General features: G+C 54.9%; 1 protein-coding gene and 1 pseudogene across 1 annotated transcript; one reads left to right on the top strand and one right to left on the bottom strand.

The window, feature by feature from the left end:
• The first annotated feature begins 2,801 nt into the window (after nt 1-2,801).
• Nucleotides 2,802-7,031, top strand: LOC113912169 (skin secretory protein xP2-like). Its single transcript, XM_035724668.1, has 4 exons — nt 2,802-2,903; nt 3,376-3,574; nt 3,836-4,404; nt 6,888-7,031. The coding sequence occupies exons 1-4, from the start codon at nt 2,826-2,828 to the stop codon at nt 7,029-7,031; spliced, it is 990 nt and encodes a 329-aa protein (XP_035580561.1). The 5' UTR covers nt 2,802-2,825.
• A 1,598-nt stretch (nt 7,032-8,629) lies between these two features.
• LOC113939139 lies at nt 8,630-17,039 on the bottom strand (annotated as a pseudogene).
• Nucleotides 17,040-18,498: the final 1,459 nt, after the last annotated feature.

The following is an 18,498-nucleotide window of genomic DNA, read 5'->3' on the forward strand; positions in this document are numbered from 1 at the left end:
TAATGATTTCACAGCCCGTGGAGCCCCTGGGGCCGGAGGGAGGACTGGCTGTGTACCAGGACTGGGCTGGGAAGGATGCAGGGCCTTGTGGAGAGTGAAGGATGGGGCAGGGGCCGAGTCCTGGGGCCACGGCTCATGTCTAAAAAGGGCTGAAATCCCTGAATGCCCATGGGGTCCCTCATTACAGTAACGACCCCCTTCCCACTCGGGCATCCTGCTGGCGGGCCCCTCCACCCCGGCCTCCTTCCCGCCCCTCTGACTCCAGCCGGGGCTGCAGCCAGGGACAGGCTGGACCTCTGTCCCGGCTCCTGCCAGGAAGACAAGGCAGAAGGAGGAAAGGAGAAGGGGAAGGGGCAGACTGATCTTCTCCCTGTCCTGAGTCGGCCTCCACTGATGCCTCCAGGTCCTCTGGCCCAGCCCTGCACTTAGCTGGACCCTGAGAGGGAGTCTGCATTCCAGGCCAGCTGGGTGGGGGGGTATTCAATGACCTGTGCATCCCCAGATGTCCTACCCACCTGGCCTGCACCCTAAGGCCTGCGGCCCAGGGTGGGTGTAATTGCGGGGCCCAGTGGACTTTGGGGCCACAGAGCAGTTGGCTGTGGTGAGGGGATGTGGGGGACCGGTCAGGTGCAGAGCCATGGGGCTCATGTACATCCGCTGCAGGGCTGGTTCACCGTACAGGTGCTGCGTGCAGGTCTCCTTTGCACACCTGGCCATGACACACCTGGCTGGCCCTCTCGGTGGGGAGGCCTGGGTGCCTGGTGCACCTGTCCCCCACCTACCCCTGGAGGAGCGGCCACGTTCAAGCGTTTCCATGTCCAACCCTCAGGGACAGTTGGGAACCTGGGTCAAGAGAGGCAGGCACTGGCCCAGGACAAATGAGGGGTGCAGAGCCCAAGGAGCAGAGCTGCTCTCCAGTCCTGGGCCAGCCCCAACCCTCCCATGAGGTTCGCTTTGGGGGTGAGAGCCGCTCAGATTCTCGGGGAGAGCTACCCACCCCGTCCCATGTGGGGACATGACCTTGGCATCCCCAGGCATGTAGAGGCATGCGCACCTGCAAACCCACCCACACACACCACTCTGACTGCCCAGCTGGGGGTCAGAAGGGGAGGACACCCTGGGAGCGAGGTGGGGACAAGGGGGAAAGAAGAAAGAGGTTGGAGACAGCTGGGCCATGGGGCAGGGCATCAGGACTCCTGGCAAGGACCCGGATCCAGAGCATGGGGAGGGGAGACAGGCCAGGCTGATGGTCAGGGGTCCCCAAGGGACCCAGGGGGTTGCCAGGGCGCTGGGAGAGGACAGGGTCTGGGTTCTGGTGTCCACCACCACCCTGGGCACTTGGGAGTAGGAAGAGATACCCACCCCCAAATCCAGAGCCCAAAAGGCCTCAGCTTCCTCTGCTGTCACTTGGGCTGCAGAGATGCAGTGTCCCAAGGGTCCCACAGGCTTGTAGAAGAGCCTGTTGGCCTTGGATCTCCATCCCCGACCCCCTGTGATCCCAGTCTGGGGAAAATGTTTTCTACCCCCTCGAGGTCCTTCTCAGCAGAGGACAGACTCGGGGCTTGGGAGGCTGAGGACCTGGCTACGCAGAACGTGGCAGAGCCCTGGGCCACCAGTCTGGAGACCAAGGTCAGGGCCCTCCTTGTTGCAGCCTCAGGGTCCCCATTTGGAAGAGGATCCAGAATCACTGCTCTGGTCAGGGGGAGGAGGCCTTAGGAAGGAATGGGGCACCAGGACCGGAGAGGGAAACGGGGACAAGGGAGGCTGCTGAGGTTTCTCACATCGCCCATGGATCCCACAGATCCTGCTCCTGGGAGAGACACAGACACAGAGACAGAGAAGGAGACAGAGAATGAACACAGGACAGAGGGAACCAGGAGAAGTCATAGACTTTCCTCCACCAGCTTGGAAATGACATCCCGGCATTTTGTGCCATTCTATTCCGGAGAGCGCCGTCACATAGGCCATCCACCCTGGAGGGGAGGGGATTCCACAGGGATGTGTGACCAGGATTCAGGGGTATTAGGGGCCACTCTGGGGACTGCCCAGCACACGGGCATAGACGAGGCCCTGGGACCTGAGCCTAACCCTAATGGGAGCCCCTGGAAGTCTGTGTTGTGAGAGGACAAGGTCAGAATCCGTTCATTACTACCTTCCCACGGGGGCTGGGACACAGGCAGGAGGGGGGTGGCTTTGCCTGGACCCCAGAGCACACCCAAGCCCCTCTGAGCTGTGTTCCATGCCAAGCCCAGCTCCTTGGCTCATCCTTGCATTGCCAAGTATGCACCAGCCTCCTGTGAAGGCAGGTACGGAACATGTGTAGAGGTCCTACCCCTAATGGCGTCCCTAGAAGTAGAAGCCAGAATACCCCAATGTGCAGATGGGGAGCCTGGGGAGGCCCTGAGAGGCACGGGGTCTGTCCAGGGTCATAGCCCTGGGCATGCGCAGGAGTCCGGTCTGAACCCAGCTCTGTGTCCTCACAGCAGGGACACCGGCTGCACCCAGGCCTCCCGGGGCCGTGGGTGGGCTGTGAGGGTGTCACTGTATGGATGGGGCATGGGGGGAGGGTGAGCATTCCGCAGCGGGGGAGGGGGCCCCTCAGGGGGCTCTTGTGTGAGGAGGAAGTTGGGTAAGGGGACCCCAGGCAGTGGTGACCTCACTTCCCTGACAACAGAGCCCAACAGAATTTGGAACCCCGGTAACCAGGCACCCACATTCCACAGACAGCCCCCTGCCCAGCTCATTTCATTGGAGATCATTAAGGCAAGATGTTCACGTGTTGCCTGCCAAGGTCCCGAGGCTGCAGATGGAAGAAAGCGCGCCCTATGGACGCTGTCCCCCGCTGGGGATTTCATGTCAGGGCTTCCCACCGCCTCTGGCCATTTGGTCGGAAGGACAGAAAGGTGACAGCAGGAGGCCCAGAGCCGGCCACCCAGCCCCACTCACTCTGATGACCTGTGTAGCCCCAGGTGCCCTCCCTCTGTGTGTGTGTGTGTGTGTGTGTGTGCGCGTGTGTGAGTGTGTGCGTGTGTGAGTGTGTGCGTGTGTGTGTGAGTGTGTGTGTAAAGAGGGGTCATGGGGGTGGGGCCACCCCGAGCAGGAGCAGGCTGTTGAGGGGTCAGATACCCAGTGGGCAGGTCATGTTCAAGGTCAAGGCTGGCTGGTGGGATGGGGTGTGCGGGCGCTGCCCCTTCTGCCCAAGGTTGATCCCGATAGCCCTGCAGGGATGGGTCACTGCATCCCGGGTGCAGGGCTGTGCACGCACAGGTGTGTGTCTGATCTGGGAGCAGCAGGGGGACTGGGCAGGAGGACAGTGCGGATGGCCGGGCAGGGCTGTGATGCCTTGGGGCCGGCTACCGGTCCCTGTCTTTGCAGAAGGCCACGGAGGACACAGAGAGGCAGCTGGCGGACGTGCCCTCCTCCCTGACAGAGGGGGTGACCCCAAAGTCATCCCAAGAAACAGGTGCTGGGGATTGCCAGGCAAGACCTCCGACACCACGCGGACCACCGTCCCAGGTGGTCGTCCACTGGACAGTGGTCCAGGACCCAGAGCCCATGGAGGCCGAGGCCGAGGGTGAGAAGGGTGGGGCTGGGTGTTTGTGGTGTGTGGGGACGGGTCGGTGCGGCCCCACAAGGGAGGAGCTCCCAGAGGCTGGTGTGGGGCCACGAGCAACGAATGGGCACAGAGCACACAGCGGGTGGACTGCAGTTGGGGAGACGTCCCCGTGAAGGTTCCTTCCCGGCTGTGGCTTCTCTGGGAGGCCCTGGGCTGGGCTCTGTCTCTGCAAAGGCCCACGGAGAGTAAGCACAGGGGTGAGCTTTTCTCCTCTCACAGCTGCTCCACCACCTGAGGAGCTAGAGACCGATCTGGAGGGAGGGCTGGTGCCTGCAGTGACTTCAGGAGGAGACCAGGAGCCGGCAGGTGACCCGGCACCTGCCCACGGAGAGCCTGGCGCTGTCCAGGAAGAACTGGCACCTGCTCCTGCCCCAGCCCCTGCCCCTGCCCCTGCTACAGTTCCTGCCACTCCCCCTTCCCCCACCCCAGCCCCTGCCCCTGCCTCGGACCTAGATCCTGACCTGGCTCCTGCCCCTTCCCTTACCCCTGCCTCTGCCCCTACCCCAGCCCCTGCCCCTGCCTGTGCTCTTGTTCCTGCCCCTGCCCCTGTTCCTGCTCCTGCCGCTGCCAGAGCCACTGTCCCTGACCCAGATCCTACCCTTGCTCCTGCCCCTGTCCGTACTCCTGCCAGAGCCGCTGGCCCTTCCCCTGCCCCTGCCAGGGGTCCCGTTCCTGCCCCTGACCGAGATCCTGTCCCTGCTCTTGCCCTGGATCCTGCACCTGCCACTGCTGCTGACCCTGTCCCTCTCCTTGCCACTGCCCCTGCCCTTACCTCTGTCCTTGCCCCTGTCCCTGCCCCTATCCTGAGCCCTGCCCCTTCCCCTGCCCCTGCCAGTGGTCCTGTTCCTCCCCCTGACCCAGATCCTGTCCCTGCTCCTGCCCTGGATCCTGCACCTGCCACTACTGCTGACCCTGTCCCTCCCCTTGCCCCTGCTCCTGTCCCTGCCCCTATCCTGAGCCCTGCGCCTACTCCTGCTCCTGCAGGGCTCCCACAGGCAGATCCAGAGCCCACAGCCCTGCAGGGAGAGCTCCTTGTACAATCACCCTTAGTTCCATCCCCGGAACCCGAGACCCCGCCCGATTGTTTCATCCCCTCCCCCTGTGTTCTTTCTCTCTGGTACATATTAACTGTTATTTTATCCTTCCATGTCCTATATACTGTTTATTATTTGTTTTAAATAAAATTACTTGTTTTCAATTGAACACGTCTTGAGCATTAAGTACCTGCCCAACGCTGTGCCACCACACCCCAGAACATTGCCGCAGAATATCTCATTCCCCAAAGGAGTCCCCGAACCAGAAGCCCTCCCTGCCCATTTCTCCCCCAGCCCAGACCCCGGCAACCGCTAAGCTGCTTTCTCTCTCTGTTCCTTTACCTATTCCTGATGTTTCTGTAAGTGGAATCACACAATAGGGGCCTTTATGTCTGCCCCCCTATTTTCAAGGGGACTCGTTTCCTTCTGTGTTTATTTGTCATAAAATTTCCCTTATTTGATATTGAAATCCCCGATGGATGACACATCAGATGGAATCCTAGAGGCCACTTTAGGAATTATGGGCACAATCTCGGGGCCGAGACCCCTGGTCCTGCTGGGACACCACAGCCTGAACCCAGACAGGACAGGGCTGGTTCCTCCTGAGACCCACACAGAAACCAGGGAAATGCAGAAAGCTGGAAGACACACCACAAAGGGCAAAAGCATTGCTCACAACCCAAGGCCAGATAAAGGGTTCACCTGACTCTGGTCCAAACCACGCTCCAAGTCACTGGGTTCCACAGGGACGGAGACCAAACACATGCAAGTCCAAGGCGGAAGGATAGGCACGCAGGGAATATGGGTCAGAGATGCGGGAGCTCCTGGGGAAGGACTCCGGCAAAGGAAACCCTAGAGAGGCAGCGCTGGTCACCCTCAGACTGGCAGGTGTCTGGTCTGTGGACCAGCAGCCCTGGGGAGAACGTGAGGAAGTAGAGGTCCCCTGGAGAGAAGGGTGACAGGCACCCCTGTCTGGGAGAACAGTGAGCAGCACCCATCCCAGGCCACAGGTGCACCCATCCTCAGCCTCGGACTCAGCCCCGGAAACTCTGGCTCGGTTTTTCACACACGTATTGTCAGGAGTGTTCATCACAGCGGTGCTGGAGAGAGCAGGGAATGGAACAACACTAATGCCCAAGGAGATGGATGGGATCCACTGTCCCAGTTCTCATGACAGAATGCCCTGCAGCTACTGTCCCGGTGTCATCCAGGGCACAGGATCTGGGAAGCTCCTCCTAAGACCCACCCCTCCTGCCACCCTGCCCCTGGGAACATTGGGAATTGTTTGAGGAGGAGGGGGAGAGGATCCAGGATGACAGCGGGTCCAAGCAGAAGGAAGGTCAGCACTGGGAGGACAGATGGACGTGCCCTGAGCCACCATCCAGGGCCCGGGCTGTGATGCCCTCGGACTTCACCCCAAATAAGGACTCCTGACTTATGGACCCAGCTTCTGTGGTTTTACTCCCTCCCTCATTCATTCTCTCCCTCATTCATTCCCCACCTCCAACCCTCCCCTCCCTCCCCCTCCCTCCCTCCCTCCTTCCTCCCTCATTCAGCAGAGGATCTGGGGTCCCTGCTGTGTACTGAGCACTGGGGCTTCATCAGTGAGCACCCCCCAAACCACATGGTCACGTCCACTGTGGGAGGTGACGGGGGCAGTCCTCAGGGCTAGCACTGGTGATGAGCACCAGGAATCTGCTCCTGAAAACACCGGCCAGTTGCACAAAGAGTGGAGAGACCCATGCTTAGCACTTCCTCTAGAAAAATCTAGTCCTGAAAAGTGATGAAAAGTAAGTATATCCTAGACTTCATGCGATGTGAGTTCTAATGGCAGGTACCTACTGATTCCTAGAACCAACAAAGAGTAAATCATCCAGTGTCGACTGGGATGTTGTGACCCAACTTTTCTGACCAAATGACACGTTTCAGCCAACATCTCCAGGGCCTCTGAGTTTTCCCAAGGGTCTCTGCGATTCTCTGATCCTTCCATCAACCTCCTTGGGAAGCTCTATCCTGTCGTCTTCCTTGTCTCCTGCCTCTTCTGGGACCCTTCTGTGGCCTCCCCACCAGGGCCACCCCCACCAGGACTCCCTGTGCCCCCTGGCCTGATGCCCACAGCCCACGCTGGGTCCCGTGAGCCCGGTGCTTTTTGCAAGGACTGTGTGCTCCCTCTGGGGTCACTTGGCATCTCCCTTGCAGTGGCCTGCATCTTCCTGTGCTGGGTCTCCTCTGAGCAGTCTGTGAGGCCGGACTCTACCCATGTCACGGGCATGGAAGCGAGAGTCCAGAAGGTCCAGACGACCTGCTCCCAGTCCCAGCGTGTGGAGCATGGGTCAAGGATGGTCCACGAGCAGAGGAAGATTTGGGCCCAGGGAGACTGAGGGAGGATGTGGCACAGTGAGCCTGCAGGAGGAGAGTGAGCACTATGTGGGCCTGGTGCTCAGACCTGCTGGGAGACCGCATTTCACCCACAGCAGCTCTGTCCCCAGGGCTGGAGGGTGTCAGGGTAGCCACCCTCCGAGGCTCTAGGCTGACAGTGACTGGCAGGAGAGGAGGTGCACCTGATGCAGGAGAGAACCCTCAGGCAGAGAGGAGGGGGCAGGTGCTTCCCCAGCAGCTGGAGGAACTCGGGGTAGCCACCCTCCCAGGCTGCAGGATGGCAGTGGCCGGCAGGGGAGGAGGCACCTGGTGCAGGAGAGAGCCCTCAGGCAGAGAGGAGGGGATAGGCTCTCCCCCAGCAGCAGGTGCACTGGGGCAGGCTGAGGGGGCATCCGTGGACAGCAGTGCCTGCAGCTGGGGTCTCCACACAGACCCCCTCCTCAGGCTCAGCACAAGCTTGTCTGGATGGCCTTTGTCCCCCAAATACAAAGTCTGGCCCAGGACCCTCCTCAAGCCCCGACTCCCAATCCTTTGACCTCAGCTCAAGTGACAAGAAATGGCCAATAGTTTAGGTGGGGTTGGGTGCACAGGGACATTTGCTTTTCTGGCCCATGCTGTAACATTGCTGGCATTTTAAAGATCTCAGAGCTTTGATTCAAAAACGGTAGGATGCCGGGGACCCCAGTCGGCTTTCGGGAAACCTGCCTCTGGGCCTTGCAGCCCTCCCATCCCACCAGTTCTGCTCAGAATCCCTCCAGGTCACAGACCCACAGTCTTGGCTCCTCAGATGGCCCGGACGATGCACCTTCAAAAAACGATCCCGGTGGGGCAGCAGGACACACTGCGGATTCCAGCAAATACACCTCCCAGAAACTGAGGGTGCTGCTGGACGAGCTGTCTGAAAACAGCCATGTCAGGGTTCCAGGAAGATACCAGAGGCACAGGAGTAACTGAGGAGCATCTGAAGTTCAGGTAGGGGCAGTCAGAGCTTCCAGACCCTTCTTCCCTAAAGCTCCTCATTCCTCAGCCTTTCTTCCGGTGATTCTGCCTGGTTTCTATTTGCCCCAACTGTTATCCATTGCCTTAGGCAGCAGAGACTCACGTATGCCTTTAAATGTTTTGGACATTGAATGTCCTCCAGTAGCCACTTCACTGCTGGGAAAGTTGGTAGCAAGCAAGAAGTCCCAGAGGACTCCAAGGGTCTGGACTTGGTGTTTCCCTCTCCTGAGATGGGGACACCTGTGGGAGGTGCAGGTGGTCAGCTGGGGGAGGGGGGCAGGCACCTGACGTGGACAGATGGGGTATAGGTGAGGCCCGAGGCCCCCAGGGTATGTGCCTGGCATCCGGACTGAACAGGTCTTCAGAGCTGCAGACTGGCTGGGATCATCTTCAGGCTGAGGAGGAAGGTGAGGGGAGCAGAGGGGACTGAGGAGGTTCGGCTCAGACAGGAGAGGGCTGAGCCACACTTTTGGGGGAAAAGCGGGGTCAGGTTCAGGCTCACAGGGACAGACCTTGAGGCCATTATGCCATGTGAAATAAGCCAGTCCCTAAAGGACCGACACTGGAGGACCCCACTTGTGAGGGATGGAGAGCACTCCCATCACAGAGGTGGAAGGAGCTGCTGGGTGCCGGGGCTGGGGAAAGGGAATGGGGGGTTAGGGTCTCGTGGGTAGAGGTTCAGTTGGGGATGATGAAAACATTGTGGCAATGGACCGGAAGTAGCCGGTGCAGAACAGGGAATATACTTATTGCCACTGAAACGCGCCTCATGGTATCAGCTGTATGTCCATTACACCACAATACAAAAGAAGTGAGTCAGGACGTCGGGCTCGTCACAAATCCCTGGAGGGCCCAGGAGCAGGGAGCCTGTATCTTAGTTCTCGCTCTCACGCTCTGCCCCTTGTTGGGTGACTGAGCTCAGTAAGTGCTTGCTAAGACACAGTGCAGGCAGCTGGTCCAGAGAAAGTGCACAAGTGCAAACCCACTGGTGGGCACTGAGGAATCCCAAGGGGACGTGCATCCAGACGGAGCGAGTGCCCACATTTCACAAACACCAGCATAGAAATAGCCATTTATTTTTTTTTAAAGATTTTATTTATTTATTTGAGAGAGAGGGAATGAGAGACAGAGAGCACGAGAGGGAAGAGGGTCAGAGGGAGAAGCAGACACCCTGCTGAGCAGGGAGCCCGATGTGGGACTCGATCCTGGGACTCCAGGATCATGACCTGAGCCAAAGGCCGTCGCTTAACCAACTGAGCCACCCAGGCGCCCAGAAATAGCCATTTAAAACCAAGGCAGGAACCTTATATAGCCCAGAGGGCTCCACGCTCCTGGAGGCCGAGCTAGTGGCCACGGCCAAGGCCTCTGGTGGTGAGGGCACTGGGGGGTCTGAGAGGTGGCTCGGCGCACCCCGACCCTGAAGCCCCATGGCTGTGGTGAGGTGTAAGGACTGGGAGGGAAGACCCGGCCAGCGCCTGTTCTGGCTCCATGGCTGCTACAGGGCTGCTCCCAGCCCCAACAGGCAATGTCTGTTTAGAACCACGGAGAAAACCTTTTCCCTCAATTGTTCTTTTTAAAGATGGTTGCTCAGCATTGACACAGAAAAACATCTGACATAAAACTGGAGCCGTTCACAGCTGCAAAGAACCCAGAAATGATCAAAATGTAGTGACCACAAGGAGAGGAACGTGTGCCCCCAGGCAGGCCTCCTGTGCACAGGGGTGCCTGGGGCATTGGCGTGCCCGTGCAAGCAGTGCTGGGCTCCACAGTTTCCCTCAAGGGGACAGAAGTAGGAATCTGCTCTGACAGCTCCGCTCAAGGCAGCACCCCCTGATGGAGACGGGGGCAGCCCCTTGTGACTTCCAGATGTCCTGGTGACTCTTGGGCACAGCCACAAATCTCAGCTTCTTCATGACCCAGGGAATGATGGGGGGGCCAGCCCAGCAGCCTCGGGTCCCGCAGATCCTCCAGGGGACAGCCCAGCAGCGGCGGGTCCTGCATGGCCTCTGGGGGCAGCCCCCCCATGAGTTCTGTGTGTCCTGGTGATTCTTGGGCTTGGCCCGAATCTCGGCTTCTTCATGACAGAGGCCAGCCCAGCAGCCGCGGGTCCCACAGGTCCTTCAGGGGACAGCCCAATACCGTGGGTCCCACAGCTCCGCCGGGGACAGCACCTTGGTGGGCCTGTGGTCCAGCAGGTACCCGTTCAGGTGGCTCTTATCGGGCCACACGGCCTCAATCCCATTGGCCCAGTTGACCACCATCGCCTGGTGACAGGCCGAGGTCAGTCGGGGAAACTCCACCACCAAATCCTGAAAAAAGGCCCCCATGTAGTAAAAGTTGCCCTGGTCCCTGGGGATGTGGGTCTGGGACTGTGGCCAGCGCGCGTAGCTAAAGTCCTCATGGGCTGCCCAGTAGAAACCGGGGTGTGGGGTGCCAAAGAGGGGAGGCTGGATCTCCATGCCCACATGGTCCCAGAACTTCATTCCTGCATCCACGTCCACGCACACCAGGTCTTCCACGTCAGAGGAAGCGCTGCTCACAGAAGCGGCTGATCATCGCTATGTGCCGCATGGACACATCCTGCCAGAGCAGGACGCCGCAGACCTCGACAACCAACACCCTCCGGCCCTCCCAGAGTGGCCCACGGGGTACAGCAACCAGCTGGTTGGTGAAGACATAGTAAATGACCCTGTGTCCACCATGAGGACCACCACCCTCCGGCCTCCCTGGAGGGGCACACGGGGCCGGGCAGCCGGCTGATTGGTGAAAACCTAGTAGGTGACCCCGTGCCCCACCATGAAGTGCTTCTCTGCCGTCTGCAGGAACAGCTCCAGGAAGACCACATATCCACAGGGGCAGTGGACAGGGCAGGAAGAGGGTCACTGCCAGAGGCTGGCAGCAGGACCCGAGATGGGGGCCATGGACATGTGCACCTTCTTCAAGGGGGTGGGCCCCGGGCTGCTTTAAGCAACAGCCACCTCCTGACCTTCTTGAGTGAATCTGCCAGCAGGACCTCCCTAATGTCTGCTCCCAGAGATGGGGGCCATCAGCACCCCATCTTCCAAAGGGGATCCTGAGGCTTTGGAGGCTGGAAACCCATGCAGCCCCACAGTCAGCATGCTGGAGCCAGGAACACTGCCCCTGTGCTGAACTCCTGGGCAAACCCTGCAGGTGCCCTCCACTGGCCGCACCCCCTGCAGATCCCATCCCCACCTTCCAGGAGGGAAGCACCTTTGGGCACAGCCCTCATTTCTATGTCTTACAGACTGGGTAGAATCAGCAGGGCCGGCCACCTGTCCCACTTTGCTTTGAGTGGGCTGCCGCTGGCCCCCACAGACCTGTCTCCACTTCCTGTAGGGTCCTCCCTGGAAGGCTGCTGGGCATCCTGCTGACAAGGTGCTCAGTAAGCCACTGGTATTCCTAGGAGGGGTCACCCTCAAACTCTGCCACATCAGGAATCAGGTCCAGCCCATGGACAGGGAAGGCAAAAGACGACACCAGGAAGAAGAGGGGGCTTGCTTAGGCCCCAGGCTCGAATCCAAGGGTGTAAGCTTCCAGGTCCAGGTCTACATCTCCCCGGCCCCAAAAGGTTCAAAGTCTTGTCTGACCACATCCCATGGCTGGTCCCCCTTTAAGGGTACTACCTGCTCCCCCCTGTGAGGACAGCAGCTCCCCCATTATCAGCAAGTGTGCTGAGCCCCTCTGAGACTGATGTTTTTGCGTATGTGCTAAGGCTACTTCCCTGGGCCTGCCCCACACACGGCAGGTTAGTAAATCGCTCACACAGGGAAGCCGCGCACTACATTTAAATAGGGGATAAGCACACTCAACATGAGTCAGGTCACCAGAGGGCAAGTCCAGACCCAGCCAATGGGGGAACAAGCCAGATATGAAGCAGGGGATAGAAGAGTGATCCTGGCAGAGGGCAGAGCAAAAGCAAAGGCTTGTAGTCAGGCCCAGGGTACATGTGGGACGACCACACACTTGGGTGGCCCACAGAAGGGTGGCTATGGTGGAAGAGGTGAGGCTGGAGAGGACGGGCAGGAGGGGAGCAGACCACAGAGAGGCCCAAAGGTTATGTTCTGAAAATATCACTCTAGTTACCAGAGGAGAATGGGTTCTGTGCAGCAGAGGACAGGGAGAACCTAACCCTAACCCTAATCCCCAACTCCTAACCCTAGCCCTAACCACTATTACCAACCCCACAAAATCAGCAAAATACATTCCTGTACCTTTCTTAAAATAGATGTAAGAACCAGATCAGAAGAATTGCAAAACCAAAAGCTCATAAATAGACTGTGCACCCTAAGCAAGTGGCTCTGCACAAACACCTCAAAGTTATTCAATAGAGTGAAACAAGCAGTGTTATAGAGCACAATGAATTCTTAAATAAAAACAAGTGGTCATACTAATTGATGCAGAAAATGTTCTAACCAAAGTCCAATGTCTGTTGCTGATATAAATACTCATGAAAGCAGGAATAAGGTAATTTTCTCATTAAATCTCCAACAAACACCATGCTTAAGTCTGAAGATGGACAGCTCTACTCTGAAATCAGGAACAAGGGCAGGATGCTGGTTTTCACCTGTTGCTCAATATTGTACTGAAAGTTCTACCCAGAAGGATAAGCCAAGAAAGAAGGCATCCACATGTGAAAGGAAACACTAGAACTCTGTCTATTCAGAGACCAGGGATGACATCATCTTATATAGAGCTTCCGAAAGAATCAACAAAAAATGATTACAGCCAGTTACCTAATTCAGCACAGTTACAGGACAAAATATCAATACACAAAAATTTCTCTTATTTGTATACACTAGCAATGAATCATCCAAAAAGGAATTTAAGAAAACAATTCCATTTTAGTGAACATCAATATTAACCAAATATTTAGGAATAGATGTAATCAAGGTGCACATCTTGTACACTGAAAGTTACAAACATTGCTGAAAGAAAGTAAGGGAAACCTAAATAATTCTGAAGACACCCCATGGTGATGAAAAGACATGCTATTGATAAGATGGCAGTAGAACACAAGGCGATGTGGAAATTCACTGTGTTCCCAAGAAAATTCACAAAGGCCTTTGGGAAGAAATGCACAAGCTAATCCTAACAGTCATATGGAATTTCAAGGGACCACAAGAGAGCCAGAACAATCTTGAAAAAGAAAATCAAAGGTGAAAGGTCATACTTCCAAAGTTCAAATCTAATAGGTCACAATAGGTTTTAGGATTAAAGTTAGGGGTTAAGGTTATGTTTAGGGATTACATGCTCTTCAGTTGTCATCATGGACACAAAATTTCTATCTGAAGTTTCTAAATCTGAAATCCATTTAGTCTGGGTGTCAGGAGCTTGTTCAGAATCTAAGGTCACAGTAACTGCCTACCGACAGCATTCTGATCCTAGAGTCTCCCAGTCACCTAGAAGCTGCTTGTTTTCTTGACTCAAACATACCCTTTGCAGAGAAGGGCCAGTAGGTGCCAAATTTGGACTAGGATTAGGGTTAGAGGTGTGATACCAAATATTGTGGAAATGTTCATGGAAAATGAAACAGGAGACAAATAATTTGTCGACTCCTGATTCTTCCACAATAACAAAGACCAAGTTCCCAATAGAGTCTGATAATGTTCCCTAGGAAGGACTACAGTACTCATTACCAGTACCAAAAGGGGGCCCCCTCCCCTGGTTTACACTAAGAATCACAGGAGGATACTTCCTATTTTGTTGTCAAAAATAAAATTTTATTAATAATTATTTGGATGTGCCAGTGTACATTTGTGGAGGCATTGCCAACATTTTTCATACCCAAATCCTCATCAACATACGGATGAAATGCAGGCAACACTGTAATGCACTGCTCATTGGGGTACCAAGTACAAAGAGGGCTATTAGAAGTAATAAAAATATATCTACTATTAAACTCAGAAGAAGCACTCTTTACGGGCACTTAATGAGGGTCCCTAGCCATAAGATCTCACATCTCATCCTATGGAATCCACCCATAAAAAATCATCAGTAACAATAGCCCGCGAACCACTGTAACCACCCCACCAGTTACCTATAGGCTTGTGATACACACTCCAACTGCTAGAGACACACTTCTCAGCAACAGAACAGGACCTGCCCACTCCCGGGGGACCAACAGTTACAGTGACGTAAAAAAATCCCACTCCTTGGAAATCCCAGCCGTTAGGACAAAGGCACAGAAACCACACCCACAACTTAATAAAGGACAGGCATCTCCTTAGCCGGATGCTGCAGATCACCACCCCTCTCACGAAGTCACTCCACAGCGGACTCCAGATCTGTGCTCCTCCCAGGATTGCAAGGTGCGCCACATTCTTCCAATACTCCATCCTTAGAACAAAACCTTTCACTGTCCTCGTCAGTCCTGTGCGCAGGCTCACAGTGAGCCCTGCGACAGCCAGACACCTTCTTGAGAGCACTCAGCCTCTCACGCCTACCCTAGCAGATGGGGGTGCTGTTCTCCCCGACTTCTGTACCAACTAGAAAATACTTTGAACAAGTCTTGCCATACTCCATGCAAAAGGCATGTTCTTCATCTGCAAAATTATTGATGGTGAAACACCATGGATTCCTCAAACCTTCTTGAACCTAGGTAAATTGGAGATACAGGTTGGCCAGAGCTATTATCCCCAATCCCCATACCACCCCCCCCGCACACACACACCCCTACCTTGTGCATTCCAGACCAGTTTCCATCAACTTTGCTCATTCTCAGCCATTGTCTCTGCAGAAGAGTAGAGTAGTACTGAGGTGCTGGGACTGAGGTGCTAGGTATAAAGCCAGCACCTTGGACCCACTCGCTACAGAAATCAATACTCGCTTTATCCACACATGCAGTACAGAAGATGTTGCCACCACAGCAGTTAGAAAAATCATTACAACAGAGGACCTAACAACCTGTGCCAATCTCCACGGCCCCACTCCCTGGCCCCAGGGATTGGCTCATCCATGGGCACGTGACCTGGTCCCAGCCAGTGAGGTGGCAGGAAACTCAGGTCTCGGCCTGCAGAGCAAAGCATGGGGTGGACTGCCCAGTACAGGGGCTTTTCCATCACGACTGCAGAAGTGGCCTAGGCCAGGCCAGTGGCAGCACCACAGAGGGCCCAGGGAGCCAGGGGCTCAAAAACATTGCTGAGGGCTGAATCAAACTCGTCCTGAAGCCCACACGTGCTAGGTCCTCTCCTGACTCATGAGAACTATAAATGTGCTCACGGTCTTGGCCTGGACAAGATGATCATCTGCATGGTATATAACCTGCAAGATATACCCACCAGGCAATGGGGACATACTCAGCCAAACAATACCTACATGTACTTCAACCACAGACAACCATCTTGTGGGAAGCTCGAGGCATACAGAGAAATGCGGGGGAATTCCTGAGGCCTTAATGGTTAGTCAGTCTTGCTATCATCTTTCCTTTCAGGTTTAAGGGCCGGGGTCAGGCAGGATAGATCCCAGTGTATGCCCACGCTGCCATTTTAAAATAAGAGCCCCTTCCCCCATCGTCCATCAGGTTGCAAACCTGGGGTGTGGGAAACTGCCACCCATGGGCCAAATGTGGCCTCCCCCTGTATTCTGTAAATAAAGTGCGGCTGGAACATTAGTTATGGACGGTCTGTGGCTGCTTTCAAGCCCCAATGCAAGAGTGGAGTCACTGCCAGGAGACCACGTGGATTGCAACGCCTAACAGAAAATCCTTACAGAAGATTTTACAGAAAAGTCTGTGCCGATCCCCGTTCTAAACGTAATATTATCATGTCACTCCTTTGAGCAGAACGTAGTGTTTTCTGGGGAAAAACTAATTTCTTTACCCGCGTAGGCAAGGACTTCCATCATTTTAGCCAGAACTCCATATCCACCGTCCTCTATTTCTACCTTTAATGGCACATCTACATACCTGCAGCCCAATGGGAATTCACTGTAGTTTACATGGTCGTGATGCTCAGAAACGGAGGTGCAAGTGTGAACGTGTGAGTGTGAGCGTGTGTTGACTCTGTTAGCCACAGTATGCAAGTAGAACACAATGCAGTGGCACGCTTTCTGTCTCACAGGGACGGCCACGTTATGTGGTTACATAATGATATCAGAAGGAATCCACCTTCATAGAACAAACTTCATCTAGGAAGACTCTCAAATCCCTAGTCCTGGGCACTATGCTCCACCGAGGCTGGGGGCACACAGAGGGACAGAGACTCACCCTGCCCATCAGGGTTTTGTAGGGTACCTGCTATCCCAGGAGAAAAGATCCCGAAACCATTCATCTACCTGTCATCCAGCCAGGCAGCTGTGAGAGAGACCTACTCCGACAGGAAGGGCAGACCGAGAAACAACACATGACAGCATGATGCGACAAGTGCCACTGCAGGGGATGGTCAGGAGGACTGGGGTGTGCAGGGTTGGCCAGAGCAGGGCAGGGGGACCGGGAATGCTCCCGGATGATGATCAAGGCTGTGTCACTACAGGGGACGGTCAGGAGGACTGGGGTGTGCAGGCTGGGTCAGACCGGGGGCAGGGGGATCGGGAATGCTCCCGGACGATGATCACAGCTGTGTCCTTGTGAGCTACACGTGTCAGTGTGACCGGGTATTGGCCAGACAGGAAATCATAGAGCGGGGTGTGTGGGGGCGTGTAGCTGAACTGGGTTCTGCAAGGCAGACGTTTCAGGCACAAGGAAAGGCTGCCCTGAACGCTGCCCCTCTCTGACCGGCAGGAGAGCTTTGTTACCCTGTGTCTATTCACTGTACCTCTGCTCTCAGTAATTTATAGACCCCGTTTTCCCCACGAAGCTCCACTTAGTTTAACCAACTGAGAATAACCTTCATCTCTTGCTTAGAGGGTGCCCCAGGGAACCCATTTGTATGAGGATTCAGGGAAGAAAAATGGTCCTTACCTGCTTCAAAACTGCTGTACCCACACAAGTAGACCTTGAAAAAATGATTAATATTTTTTCAGCTGGGAGGGACTTACTGGAGAATTTCAATCATGGGTTCTTGGCTGAAACGTGTTGCATTCCCCCCAAATTAGTAATTTTTTTTAACACTTTGCAAAACTACATTCCAGGTTTGTCATGCTCTTGCTTTTCTTTACATTCAGGGCTTTGAAACAGAAAAATGAGAATATCCCTTTGTATTAAATTTGGATTTTGCCAACATTCCATAAAAATGGTCATTTTTTTATATATCTTCCTACCAGCTTCTTTTTTAACTTATTTTATTTAAATTCAGTTAGTTAACATATAGTGTTATCATTAGTTTCGGATGTAGAGTTTGTAATTCATCAGTTGCATATAACACCCAGTGCTCATTCCATCACGCGCCCTCCTTTTTTCTTTTAGAATTTTTTTTTTAAGATTTTATTTATTTTTTGACAGAGAGAGAGACAGCAAGAGAGGGAACACAAGCAGGGAGTTGGACTGGGAGAGGGAGAAGCAGGCTCCCCGCGGAGCAGGGAGCCCGATGCGGGACTCGATCCCAGGACCCCGGGATCACGACCCGAGCCGAAGGCAGACGCTTAACGACTGAGCCACCCAGGCGCCCCCATCACGTGCCCTCTTTAATGTCCATCACCCAGTTACCCCATCCGCCCCCCACCTCCCCTCCAGCAACCCTCGGTTTGTTTCCTATGGTTAAGAGTCTCTTATGGTTTGGAGCAGCTTCTTGCAGATTCCAGGGTATGCCTGGTTCTAAATAAAGGCTTCTTTCTTCTATTTGCACTTACAGGAGAAAAATTCCTAAGCTTTTGCTCATGTACTGGTAACTTGCCCAAAGCAAAGATGCCCCAAACCTTCCTCCTTACATCTGTGTTCTAGGCCCTGACCTTTCCAGGCTTCTATTGGCCAGAAACAGGGACAGTAATAGTAGGTATGCATGGCAAAGGTGAAAAAGAACAAGACATATTATGGGGTTTCTGATATATATTTTTTTGTGATACAGTTTAAAACTGAGGAAAATTGTGCTGAACTATTTTTTTCCTACCCTAAGTTCCTGGCTGTTTATTGGGCCAGTAATCTTTGCTGACCTCTGACCCACGATTGAGTTCCTACAACAGGTCATGGACTCTACTCTGTTGTCCTGAGCTTTTTGCTTCCTAACCCCAGCTTGCCTTTCCTTGATTCTACGTCCTCAGATGGCTGTTTTCTTCTGCTCTCTGATCAGGGATGGCATGATTTTAGAGCCCAAGGAAACTCTTCAAGGACGGGATTCCAGTGGCCGATAGTGGCAAGCACATCTCAGGTCACTACAGCTGGTCACGTCTGCTCCACGGTAGCAGACTGGAGAGCAGAAGACAGAGAAAGACGAGTGCGGGCTGCGGGGGCGCCCAGGATGCACCTCGCTGTCCACCCAGCACCTTCAGTGTAGACGCCCCACCTGTGTCTGCCCTCCAGCATGTGGGTACAGTGGCCGCTGTGGTGAGGGGACAGTGTATGTGAGAGAGACTGAGACC

The sequence above is a fragment of the Zalophus californianus genome, chromosome 16 (genome assembly GCF_009762305.2).
Source record: "Zalophus californianus isolate mZalCal1 chromosome 16, mZalCal1.pri.v2, whole genome shotgun sequence".
NCBI lineage: Eukaryota > Metazoa > Chordata > Mammalia > Carnivora > Otariidae > Zalophus > Zalophus californianus.

What these genes read in the sequence shown, in the direction of transcription:
- LOC113912169 (XM_035724668.1), top strand. Translation starts at nt 2,826, where the DNA reads ATGGACGCTGTCCCCCGCTGGGGATTTCATGTCAGGGCTTCCCACCGC. An exon ending in TTGGTCGGAAGGACAGAAAG is followed by an intron (nt 2,904 to 3,375) that starts GTGACAGCAGGA and finishes CTGTCTTTGCAG; the next exon opens with AAGGCCACGGAGGACACAGA. An exon ending in TTACCTCTGTCCTTGCCCCT is followed by an intron (nt 4,405 to 6,887) that starts GTCCCTGCCCCT and finishes TCCTCTGAGCAG; the next exon opens with TCTGTGAGGCCGGACTCTAC.